We start from the raw sequence: 13,741 nt of genomic DNA, 5'->3' as shown, positions 1-13,741 counted from the left end.
CGTAAATGCATTGGGTTCCTGGAAATAAGGGCCAAACGTTTATCATCGTGGTGAAACAAAACCTTCATTTTGTTCTGGCTGATTCCAGAAATGTATTATTACTATCAAGAGAGACTGCGGACAATTTTTTGTCTGAAAACCAATCATTTCATCGAAATGAAATTTTTACAGTTTCGAGTGAAACAGTAATCATGGCAATTGTCCTAGATGCTTCAATTTGTGAAAATACCATTGTAAAGTCTTTTACTTAAGACAGATTTTAGCTTCCGGATGTAAATAATAAAATAAAATAACAAATCAGCATAATCAATATGTTTCTCCTTCTACCTGTTTTCTTGATCTCCGAAGGGAGGAAAGGAGCTCTCTCCTTTTCTATCAGAATTAGCATCAAAATTTCGTTGGCTCATTGTTTAATAAGCAGATACTTCGCTTTGGTCAACCCATGTTTCTGGTAATTTTCCAAGTCTGTTTCGTACTTTAAAAAAATTATACAAATGTTTCATCAAAATAATGGAGTATTTCAGAGACATTACTATTTATATGAAAATATCCGTAAGTTCACTTATATTTACGTCAGTTACTCGCAGTCACTTTGAAAGGTTTTACGACAAAGTTTGTGGCACCACTTTTACTTTTTAAGGAAGATTATATATTTACTCCTTCCGTAGCTTTTAGCTGCGTTCCTCAAGAATTCCGCTTGAGAATAAATATATATTCACTCAATGGGATAAATTATTCTATAACTGCCAATTTTTAATTATAATTGTTTTTCATGTAGGATGTAATGATTATTTCGTGTACATTAAATACAAACTTCTACCGGATTTAACCCTATGTTGATATATGTGCTAGCTTATTATAGGCACAAATTTGTGCCCGTGGTGGTCTGATAGCCAACGCTTGATGCTGGGGTAGTGAAGATTGAGGAATCTGGACTATCACTCATCATTTTTTATGCTCGTTCTCTCGTTTTTTACTTGTTTACAGGTTTTTTATCATTATATTGTCGTTGTCATTGCTTTATCTACATGGCTACATTTTAGGGATTAGGGAAAGTGGTTAACTTGGTGGTAAAATGTGGATAAAATCCCGGCGTTAACGTACAGTTGAAAGTCTGGCGAAAGGATTCACATATTACATTGCATTACTTAACACTTATTCTGTTTCGATTAATTTAATTTCATATTATTTGCTAGTATTCATTCGGTAAGTACTTGCCTCCGGTTTCTATGTTTTGTTGTAAGACTTGCAAACTTATCCGCGCTTATAATTTACTATTTGTGCTTCTATTTATCAACCTGGCAATACCTCCCAGTGTTAATTTTGCTTATTTCTTCTTCATGTGAGTAAAACGATATCGTAGTCTCTCCTGGAGTGCGAATTTGATACTATGATGCGTTAATTGCACAATATGACATATCAGTAAGCCATCGTCCAATGCTCTTTCCGCTGCAATGGTTGGTTTTTTATGCGCAAGATAAAAGCAAACAGCGATAACCGGGGCGAACATGCCTTAAATGTACAATAAATAATGAAAATCCAACATAAATCGAAGCAGAATGATATATTTGCTTTTACAAAGTAATATTGCCCGTTGTGTGCGTAAATATTTTAGCAAATATGAAATATTTGCGATATTTGGCCAATTTCAACAAAAGCAGTACTGTAAATTAGAAGTGATTTCTTTGAGAATCACAAGTGACTCACATTAAAATGGTCCTCACAAATTCTATAGCAGCCCATTTTCGAAGGAATATGCTGTCTCCGTGCAATGTTGTATTACCTCTTTCTTTGATCTCGGTCGTTTGGCAAAACAAAACATTCTTTTCTGGCATTTTACGAGAGGTAGGGGCCTATTCAGATCGGCTCATCGCATGCGGTGAGACTCCCCCTGCAGTGTCATACCGTCTGGAAGCGCGTTCACCGCCCCCGAGCGATTACGAATGGCCGCCGGTCGGTGTCACACCACGGCTTGGGGGTTGGTGTGATACCACGGCCAGCTACCCCGGCGGTTTGACACCGACCCCTAATGGCGGACTTGTTTACCTTTTTTGGGTCGAGCTGGCGTTTTTTAAAACAAAATATCCGACGATAGAGAATCGGAAGCTTTCATATTTTGTGTACTTTATAATATTAATTTCGGAGTAAGGGTATAAAATATACAAATGGAGCAGCTGAACAAAAAATTTATAATACCTAAATAACATGGTTGTTGCAGTCTGAGCCACAGCTGTTGGAGATGGATAAGTTTATTGTAAGTTGATCTTCATTCAATTATTTAATTAGAAGAGTTTGGATGTTTTTCATGCCCGCTATGTTTTTATATGCAAAAACTTCTTCCATTTCTTGATAGGTACTGGAAAGTTCGTCGTTAAGGACTGCCTATGCTTGTATTGTAAGGTGAATACAGCTGTTGTTCGCCACTTGGAGAGATCTACGAACATCTTTCGTTCCAAAATAGTGTTATTTTGAACGTGAGAACTACCGTTAATCACAGTGCCAGTGGTTGTAATGCACAAAGTTTGACGCGGTTGACAAATATCTGCCAAGAGCTGTAATTATCAGTGTTCTATTGTGATTGGTTTGTAAACAGTGGTTTACGCTATCGAGAAGTGTCTAATAGTAGTGTAAAAATTGTCAGAGGCATTTTTACCTTCGTCATTTACCGTAGAGATTACATTTCACGATCAAGTTTAAAGTTCAAAGCCATGTGTGAAATTTGTTTATACAATTACATCAATCGCACCAAGAAATTGTAGCGAGAAAAGTCACCTGTGCCACTTGCGTGGGACAATGTGAGGCTTAATATCAGTGATTTAATAGTAGTTTTCATCATGGCGTGCTCTTGATTGGAAGGTTTACGTGATGTAATGAATTATGTAAGACTGGTAGTGACTTCCAGTTTTTTACGATCGTATTTGCTTATATCCCATTATTTATAATGGTTTGAGCTTGTATTGATTGCGGATTTTATCTGAATTATTGAAATAAGTTCTAATAAGTTCTATATGATGTAAAGAAATGCATGGTTTAACCACATATTCGGATGTCAAAAGTAAACTTTTAAATTATCTACTTGAGGACTTTAATTTTTAATTTTAAGACATAAGTTTTTTATCGTTTCTTTCATTGTTTTTCGATGTTTTTAACTTCTTGTAAATGAATTATGGAGAACCTGCTGATGAGCCTGTTTTGGCTCAGAAGGTCTCCTAATTGTAAAAATATTTTTTTATTCTTAAAATATTGTAATATCAGGGTTTTTCTCTTTTATCTTTTCTTGCCCAATAAGTCAGAATATGTGTTGGTTATATAGTGAAAAAAAAAAAAAAATATTGTGTGTTGGCCGCAGAACCGATTCGCGATCTCATATGTTTATTGTGGGCAGTTTGTTTTGCTGTGGTTGTGTATCCGTGAATAAAACAAATAAATGGTGAAAATCTGTGACTTTATCTTGAAATAAAATTTTCTTGTAACCAGAAGTGCACATCTGGTATTTCTTTAATTCTCTATAGCTTTTCATAAATAACAGCCAAAAAATATTTTTCATTGTTTTAAAAAGTGCATTTCTTGTTCTCTTGGAATTTGCATTAGGTTTCCAAACCCCGTCACTTGCACGAAAGGAATGCAGAGCAACAGATATTTTGTCATTTCACAGATGTTGAGTGTCATATTGTCTGTGATTAAGGCTCTCCAGCTAAGTATTCGTGGTGTATTTTCATATATTTTTAAAGAATGGGCATTTCGGTCAAAGCTCTAATGGAATTGGTGGTTCAACTTGCCCGTTAGCCCTAAAGGTATCTCTATCGTAATTTTTCGATGGTCTGCCATGCAATTTGTCACTAGCTGCGTCTGCTCATACGTGATTTTTTGATGATATCTTCCGCAAGTCACTGCTAATTATTGTTTTATTCAACTTTTTATCCTACAAGCACAAATAAAAGAGCAAAATTCGTTCATCTGTTAAACTTTTAAGGTGAATTAACGTTGAACACATCCTTATTAATCCATAAATACCACTATTGTCTTTATCGACTGTTAACAACTCTTGCCAAAATATTCGTCTGCTAGAAACAGTTGCTGCGGAATTGGAACACCGCAAGCCCTTGCCATTGGCTACACCATTATCGAGTTGAAGAAGCTCAGAATTTTTCATACTCACTTCCGCCGCATCGCTCCTCACCGACCCCCAGAGAAGTTCTCTCCACCTGGCGGTTACTCTCCGTTCGTAATCGCAGTGGACGGTGTGACACCGTATACCGAACGAAAACCCCATCCGGCAATGGCGGACCGCCCCCTCGTTCGCAACAGACACCGTAGATTTGAATCTCGGCACACAACATAACGCGTAATGTTTTCATCCACCCATTTTAAATTCTCTGTTTTATCAACTATTCATTTATACCCGCAAATACCTTGACTGCAAGGTGCTCCCTAAGCACACAATGCAGAGATCACGAAGTTCACACGTCATCAACATGGCGTCGCCCGAGAGACACGCTTTTGGCGCGAAATTCAATTTGAACCTTCAAACTTCTCTAAGGACGAAATTATTCATTGCTCAGTGGTAAAATTTGGTGTGATCCTTTTCCACACCGATTGCATTGTAAATCAAAGATAGTATTTTTTGAGTGTAATCCCTTCTTTTGATTTCTCAGAATCGAGAACATTCTAGCACAATCATCCACTGAAGCCCGTATGACACTTCCAAATTTATTGGCCAATCAATTGGATATTGCATTTTGGTCCAACTGACGCACACCAATTTCTAGTCCAATATCCGTTTCACAATACTGGACACAATTTCTTGCCCAATTTGTAACTAAGAACAGGTTCTGTTTTCTTTCGGTTCAATCTCCAACCAGTAATCAGTTTTGTTGACTCCCAGTGGCCAAAACAATAAGCTCTTTGCAAAACATCAAGTTTGGCTGTAAAAAATGTATTTTTTTCTTCGAATTTTCGCTTTCAAGGTTTTAAAATGTGGAAAAAAGAAGTTACTTCACTATTGATTGAAGCGTAAAAATCCCAAAAATTTCTATAAAAGGTAATAACATCAAAATACAATGACATTTTCTAGCAGGACATTAAAACAATATTTCGGCTGATATTGGTGAACATATTGATGCGTGTCGTAGGGTACGCAACGCCCAATATTTCAAACAATATTGGGCGGCAATTTATTGGCAAATTAATTGGAAAGTGTCATACGGGCTTAAATTGCATTCTTAGATTTAGTTTTATTCCCCTCTTTTGACAATTGGACAAGCTTCTCATGCAAATATTCAAACAGATCAACACTCACCAAAATATAACAATTTAAATTAAACAAAGTGAATTTTGAATTAGCTAAGAAAAATGTTGCCTGATAAATATTAAAAGTAACGGCTATGAAGATGAAAGGTTTCATTAAATAGTTTACCAATTTTATAACATATAACTGTGATAGACTTTTTTTAAACCGTTCATCCCAACAACACTTGTGATTGTACTTACACAATAACGCTGCTTATGAACTCATCCACCATAGGTGCTAAAATAAACAGTATTGTTAGGAAAAAGTAGAGGAACTTTCCTTGGTGGATGTATTGGTAGGCCAAATTACAATCTGTCACTGTATCTAGCAGGTAGACAGCTGAGAACAGCATCAAGAGGCCGACCTTTTTGGAATAAAAACATCGTAACAATAATAAGAGTTATTGATTTTTACTCATTAATGTTTATTTATCTCAAGAAAAAGGTACTGTTATATCTTGTTCGATTTAATTATGCGTTAGATATATCTTAGTTAAATGTTTAATTACACAATTAACTACATGTTTGATAATTAATAGTAATACTTTTTTTAAGCCAAATCATCTTATAATTACGAAGGAGTTAAGCTTCTATTATTACCTTCTTAGTACATAAAATACGTATGGATGTGTGGATGTATGCTGGAGATAACATGAGAGACAAAAACACCAATTCTCAAGTGCATTGGCGTACCAATCGCCGAAGCGGAGATATACACAGGTATTGTGACTCTGCTGGCATGCACAATAAAAATCACTTTCATATGGCAAGAAAGGCATGCAACTATTTGCATACAATCGTTGAAAATGACTCAACAGGATATCATAGGAGTAAAATATGAAAAAATCCCTGATTAATAATTACTTTTATAGCATAAATCAGATCTTTGAGGAATCTTTCTCTTAAAGTAGTGTCTAACGGTTTATCATGGTTGTAAAGTCCAGGGCCGTCGCGTGGGTGGGGCGGTCGCCCCCGGCTCCGCGGCCAGGGGGGCGCCGCTACGGTAGGGAGAACGGGAATTTTGCGGTAGAAGAAACGGGAATCTTGCGGCAGGAAAAACAAAAATTTTTACAACCAGAATTTAAAAAAAATTGTTTTTACAATAACAAAATTAACATTCTGCAATAATAACTATTTTATTCGTTATCTTAAGTCATTATCTTTTCAAAATTTAGTAATTGAATATGCGTGCTTTTCGTTTACGTTTTCTAAAGTGGCGCCCCTACGGACCTATTCAATCACTGCAGTTGTGCGCCCCCTAACCGCAGCCGTAGTTGTAAAATGAGGGAGTGGAGGAGTAGTTTACGCTTGCGCGACCGTGAAGCGCCCGCCCCCTAACCCACGTGGCTTACCGGCCTACCAATACGCATGATCGCTTGAGCATCCACCTACCACGCCGACTCCACTGTCATTCGGTTAGTGGCGTGCTATTGAATCCTTCATATTCGTTGTTTATTGTTTCCAATAGTTTTATTGATGAGGTAGTTTCGCTCAGATGTGTTACGTGTATTATTCTAATGTGTTAGTTACCAGTGACCAAAATGTCGAAAAGATTGTCGGGAGCTCAACGGCGAAAATTAAATAAGGAAAATGAATTAGCACGTGAAGCTCTACTGTCTAAAGTTCCAAAACTTACTAGTTTTTTTGTTACTTCATCTCCACTCCCAGCGGTGGAACCCGTTCCTGACTGTGATTTTCCAAGTACCAGTGTTACAGAGACTAACGAAGAAATACCTACCAATCCTACAGGTGTTGAGGTAGGACGAGATGATGACCAACAAGTAAATCTTACTTTAGAGTTTGAATCTGACACCAACGTAAATTGTGACAGTTTGGCTTTATCGTACGACCCAGGAACATGGCCTGAGTTAATCTTAAAGGAACAGCGTGATAACCTAATTTTGAACTTGCAAGCTAATTTTTAAAAAATAAGATCATCAGTATCCAAGAAATTCAAACAACAAGCATTTTTCAAATAGTTTCCGATTTCGTTTCGCTGAAAACTGCGAAAAAGTATTGAGACGCTGGTTACTTTACTCCGAGAAAAATGATTCGGCTTACTGCTTTTGCTGTAGGATTTTTAATCCATCGTCAAAATCACAGTTTTGACAAAATATTGGTTTCAATAATTGGAAACACATGACAGAGAGGTTGAAATCCCATGAAATGTCACCAGATCATTTCAAATGCATGGCCGAGTGGTGTACAGCTGAAAAAAGGCTTAAAGGGGGAACCTCAATTTACGGTGGTTAGTTGAAATCATCTTGTATTTAGCAGAAAATAATATAGCGTTCCGAGGCTCCTCTTCCAAATTGTTTACAAAAAACAATGGTAACTTTCTCGGCCTAGCTCAACTTTTAGGGAAATTTTATGCTCTTTTACTGGAACACTTACGTAGAATATCTAACCATGAAAGTAAGCTTCACGTATTAAGTGTATCAAGTCAGAATGAAATTATTAACCTGTTAGGTAACTCTGTAAATGAGACAATCCTTACGAAAATAAAGAATGCCAAATATTTTTCAATAATTTTTGACTGCACGCCAGACATTAGCCATAAGGAGCAAACGTCTCTGACGATTCCTTATGTGAACGAGGAAAACAATGGTTTAAACATAGAGGAGAGCTTCATACTGAGCAGCATCTGAAACCACCGGAGAAGTGCTCACTGACCTTATAGTTGAAGAAATCGCAGAGTGTGGACTCAATATGAAAGACTGTCGGGGGCAAGGCTATGATAATGGTGCCAACATGGCAGGCATACATAAAGAAGTTCATGCACGTGTGCATGAAGACTTTCCTCTGGCCTTTTTCATGCCTTGTATTTGCCATTGCCCCAACCTGGTCATTGCTGATGGAGCAAAATCCTCCGTAAAGTCAACATCACTATTTGGAGTTCTTCAGCGTATTTACACCATATGTGCGGGCTCTACAAAGCGTTGGTGTGTGACCAGTGAAGATGTCACGAATCTCACTGTGAAACAAGTATGTGAGACACGTTGGGAAGCCCGCATGTCTGCAGTTCAAGCTTTTCGTTATCAATACATCGAATTCCGGGATGCTTTGATCGAACTGAACGAGAAGACGGATGACCCTAAGACCGCAAGTGAAGCACTTTCTTTGGTCAAACAGATGGAGGATTTTTCTTTCTTAGTGTGCTTAGTCATATGGCATCACTTGCTGTTCGAAACCAACATAATCAGCAAAACTCTTCAAGGGAAGGCTAAGAGTGTAAGTGATGCTGCCAAGAAGATCAGTAATTGTTTAGACTTCTTGGAGAAATTTCGGGAAAGTGGATTCGTTGACGCGGTAATTACAGCGAAAGAGATAGCAGAAGAGCTAGAAATCGAACCAGTCTTCCAAGAAAAAAGAATACGAAAAAAGAAACGATTATTTTTTAATGAAAATAATGAGGAAGAGTAAGTGCAAGCATCTGCATCGGAGACATTCAAGAGGGAGGTATTTTATCCACTGGTGGACACAGTTAGCACGTCAGTGAAAAGTAGGTCAACTGCAATTGAAAACCATAATGTACAGTGGAGCTTCCTGTACAATGTGGCTAACCTCCCAGCAAAGGACATGCTGAAACAAAATTGTTTGAATCTTGAATCTACGTTAAAAAATACTGACGGCGCTTCAGACATTAATGGCAATGAACTTTTTTGTGAACTGCAACATATCCACACCATCTTGGAACTGATAGAACCTCAAGTTCATCCCATCGAAGTCTTACGAACAATCAAGAGAACAGACAGCAAAGACTTGTTTATGAATCTTTGGATTGCCTTAAGAGTATTTTTAACCACGCCAGTTTCAGTCCCCAGTGCGGAGCGAAGCTTCAGCAAGCTAAAGCTTATAAAAACGTATTTACGGTCAACGATGTCACAGAAAAGACTAAACTCACTAGCCATCTTATCTATTGAAAACGAACTGGCGAGAAAAATAGATTTTAAGGATGTGCTCATAAAATTTGCTTATGCAAAAGCCAGGCGAATGCCGTTCAGTGTTTAGTGCCTCTGTAAATTTCCTTTTATCTTTAACATTCGTAGGTACATATGTATATTATCTTGGTTTAAATATTTTCAACAATAGTGTACGTGGATTGTGAATAAATGTTAAAAACAAATATGTTAGTTGTTATTTGGTGATTCGGGATTCCTGTATTCCTGTAAACATCTGCCGCTCCTATTGTGTTTGGTTTTGAGTGTAAGTTGTGGTGCGGTCGCCCCGGGGGAGGGGAGGGGCGCTTGGCAGAATCTCGCCCCGGGTGCGGCCACACCATGCCACGGCCCTGGTAAAGTCAAATTCAGAAGTATCATTAGGTCAGCCGGGAACTACATAATGATTTTGCTGGAGGGCAGGCAATGAAACGGACGATTTTACGTATTTAAGATGTAAAACTGAGTTGGCACAAAAATTTTTCATATTCCGTACCCGGTATGATAAAGCTGCCATGAATTCTCAGTCTGACATAGCTACTCCCTAGTAAAGAATACAGTTGGGGCCAATTCAGGTAGCTGTTTGGAAGCTACCAGAACAGGAGCTTTGAGATAAAGAAATGACCTCTTAAAGACTGGTTCCCTCCCACGCATGACTTAAGAAAACTCATATTGTTGCACCAAAAATATTGAAGTGTTTATTGGCGTAGTGGTTAAGGGTAAGATAAACAGTATCAATCCGAGCAAAGGGGTTCAAACGTATTTGAGTGCACATTTTTCATCCACATGAAATGGCAAATAAATATTTACATTATCCCTTTAAATGCATATGATCCACTGCTGTCGTTTCAACATTTTGAAAGGCGTGTTTAAATTTTTTTCCCGCGGATGTCCTTATTTATGTGACGATCATAAGTGGTGTCATCCATCATTGTGACATGATAAGTTTTGGCACAAAACGAGGAAAGGTAGAACTTCAGCTTTGATCGGAAAAAGTCAAAGCAAACCTCATTGAAGCATATTCTTGTAACGTCCGGATTATCTCCGGTATATGAAATTCGCTTGAATAGGTTCTTGGTAATAACGTACAGTCGGATTCAAAAGTATTGCAACAAATGGAGTGGCGCCACTTTCGCCGCAGTTTGGAAGTCGAGTTTCAGCATTTTCTATTGTACAAGTGGGAGGGAAATTTGAACAGCATTACCACCTCCCGTAATATTTTTATAACAACATCGTTAAAGGGAAATGTATGCGGGATAAGTGCAATGTTTAATACCAAATAATTTATGCAGCATCTGCTAGATAATACATCTACGTCCCAGAACGTCAATTTACTTTCTCTTGTAAGTTGGCCGATCCGTCGAAGTATATTGCTCTACAATTAACGCTGAAGCTATTCGATCAGCGATAGCGAATATAACATAAATATAAAATATCCACCGCAATATCACAGTAAATATTGCCAGTGAGTGTTTAAAATCAGCTTGATTTAGTAACACTAGAAAACCGGTTCATTCCTTGCCTGACAAAGCTCGCAATGAATCCTCAATGAAGTCAACATGTGAGATGGACTAGTGGTTAAGGTGAAGACATACCACGGCAGCAATCCCAAGTCGGCAGTTCGAACCTCTGCGGATCAATTTTTTTCAGTAACATAGTATAGCAGTAACATTTTTTTCCACTTAAACTCATATTAACTTAATTAAAAACTGCTGCCGTATTAAAATTTTGAATAGAGAAAATTCTCTTTTTGCTTTCCGCGGATATAATATACGTTTTTACCGAAATATCAGTGCACCAATAATATGGAAAATATTTCTATCAGGTAAACCGCTCCATCAAGTCCTTTTTCGTATTACCCGAATATTCTATCGTTTTCAATAATATGTAGACACTCACGAGACCCGCTTAATTGTGGGGCCGGGTCGGAGTAAACTTAGAAGGTTGGCACATGAAGCAACCTGTATTCGTTGCCTTCGCGGCGAGCCGGCGAGGACGGACACGGACTTGACTGAGCAACTGAACCTGGAGTCAAACTCCAGGAGCAAGTGCCCAATCGAAATTAAGATTTTCGGATGGTATGTATTGAGGTAATTCGCGTCCCCACAGACGTTGGGCTGTCTGTGTGTTTTCTTTCGGTCTCCGTGGCGAGGTTTTTTCTGTCTTTGGATTCATATTCGGACTCACCGTTTACCTCTCATCACTACGTAACTCCGTGGTCGAGGGGATCTATACTGAGTGCTGTAGTTTCGGTAAAATTCTTGCGAAGGATCGAGTCGGACGTAATCATACTTTTTTTTCCATTTTTATAAGATGTATTCTTAATATCAACATAATCTATGCAGGTGACTCGAGAAAAATTCAGTAGAGAATTTTTTTAACGGTTTAAGCCATCTAACTAAATGTAGCCTCCGAAGTAGTCCACATTGCAAAAATCCTTACATTACATGAAGTAAACTTAGGAGAAGTAATTCCCAGTAAATAACGATAATTCCAAATACCCAATCGTCCGACCATATCTTAAATATGCAACCAGGATATGGGATGCGGTGTAGGAAGACATAGTTGTTTAACTTAATAATACACAAAGACAAGCTGTGAGATTAGTCAAAAACTACCACGGGTGTTCAGAAAGCTTTACATATATGTTTAGCGCATTAGGTTAGCAGCTGCACGAGACCCGGAGACTAAGAGCGAAGCTTATATTGCTTGAGCAAATGAGAATGGATATCTTTAACAGTGACACGGAGAACATGATATTAGAAGGCAACTACATTTCTGGGTCCGAAAGAAACAACAAATTAAGAGAGACATTTTGCCGAACGGATAGGTGTGAGAATTCGTTTTTCACCCGCGCGGTAAAGGCATTTTTATATGGAAGCGGCTGGTGTTCCAATACTTCCCGCCGTTCGCCTATTAAGGCGGCTTGATGGGTATTAATAGCAATAATAGGTGGTGTATTAAAATGATGAAGATATACTGTTAATGTAATACGCTAATGGCCAAAATTGATACATCCATATCTTCAAACTTATTAATAATGCTCACCCGTTATTAGACTTGATGCATTTAGGTGAGAGAAATGAGCCGGCCGTGGTGTTTCTCTTAAGTTGCCAGGAATGAATTCCGAAGGCAAGGGCAATAGATTTCCCAATAAATATCTATATTTCGGTATGATAACTTAAAATTCATTTAAAAGTTGGAAAAATGGATAATATTCATTCGGTTTTATATGAAAAGTACTTATAGACGTAGGATATTTAAGTGAAAGAGTTAAAATACTATTTTTTTTCTACCTGTCACTAATATCAAATTAGTCTTTAATTTAATACCTTTATTCGTCTAAAAATTCATTGCTGATTTTTTCTTCTGCCACCTGCATAGATTATGTTGATATTAAGAATACATCTTATAAAAATGGAAAAAAAAGTATGATTACGTCCGACTCGATCCTTCGCAAGAATTTTACCGAAACTACAGCACTCAGTATAGACCCCCTCGACCACGGAGTTACGTAGTGATGAGAGGTAAACGGTGAGTCCGAATATGAATCCAAAGACAGAAAAAACCTCGCCACGGAGACCGAAAGAAAACACACAGACAGCCCAACGTCTGTGGGGACGCGAATTACCTCAATACATACCATCCGAAAATCTTAATTTCGATTGGGCACTTGCTCCTGGAGTTTGACTCCAGGTTCAGTTGCTCAGTCAAGTCCGTGTCCGTCCTCGCCGGCTCGCCGCGAAGGCAACGAATACAGGTTGCTTCATGTGCCAACCTTCTAAGTTTACTCCGACCCGGCCCCACAATTAAGCGGGTCCCGTGAGTGTCTACATATTATTGAAAACGATAGAATATTCGGGTAATACGAAAAAGGACTTGATGGAGCGGTTTACCTGATAGAAATATTTTCCATATTATTGGTGCACTGATATTTCGGTAAAAACGTATATTATATCCGCGGAAAGCAAAAAGAGAATTTTCTCTATTCAAAATTTTAATACGGCAGCAGTTTTTAATTAAGTTAATATGAGTTTAAGTGGAAAAAAATGTTACTGCTATACTATGTTACTGAAAAAAATTGATCCGCAGAGGTTCGAACTGCCGACTTGGGATTGCTGCCGTGGTATGTCTTCACCTTAACCACTAGTCCATCTCACATGTTGACTTCATTGAGGATTCATTGCGAGCTTTGTCAGGCAAGGAATGAACCGGTTTTCTAGTGTTACTAAATCAAGCTGATTTTAAACACTCACTGGCAATATTTACTGTGATATTGCGGTGGATATTTTATATTTATGTTATATTCGCTATCGCTGATCGAATAGCTTCAGCGTTAATTGTAGAACAATATACTTCGACGGATCGGCCAACTTACAAGAGAAAGTAAATTGACGTTCTGGGACGTAGATGTATTATCTAGCAGATGCTGCATAAATCATTTGGTATTAAACATTGCACATATCCCGCATACATTTCCCTTTAACGATGTTGTTATAAACATATTACGGGAG

At 38.0% G+C, this 13,741-nt stretch overlaps 1 protein-coding gene across 1 annotated transcript in view; it reads right to left on the bottom strand.

The window, feature by feature from the left end:
• The window catches only part of LOC124173030, a 43,096-nt gene extending 37,448 nt beyond the window's left edge, over positions 1 to 5,648 (bottom strand). The window contains exon 1 of the mRNA XM_046552557.1: positions 5,491 to 5,648. Within this exon, the coding sequence (XP_046408513.1) occupies positions 5,491 to 5,642 (152 nt within the window). The 5' untranslated portion in view covers positions 5,643 to 5,648. The remainder of the gene's footprint in view (positions 1 to 5,490) is intronic.
• Positions 5,649 to 13,741: the final 8,093 nt, after the last annotated feature.

The sequence above is a fragment of the Ischnura elegans genome (genome assembly GCF_921293095.1).
Source record: "Ischnura elegans chromosome 13 unlocalized genomic scaffold, ioIscEleg1.1 SUPER_13_unloc_4, whole genome shotgun sequence".
NCBI classification, from domain to species: domain Eukaryota; kingdom Metazoa; phylum Arthropoda; class Insecta; order Odonata; family Coenagrionidae; genus Ischnura; species Ischnura elegans.
This window is presented reverse-complemented; position numbering and strand designations above follow the sequence as displayed.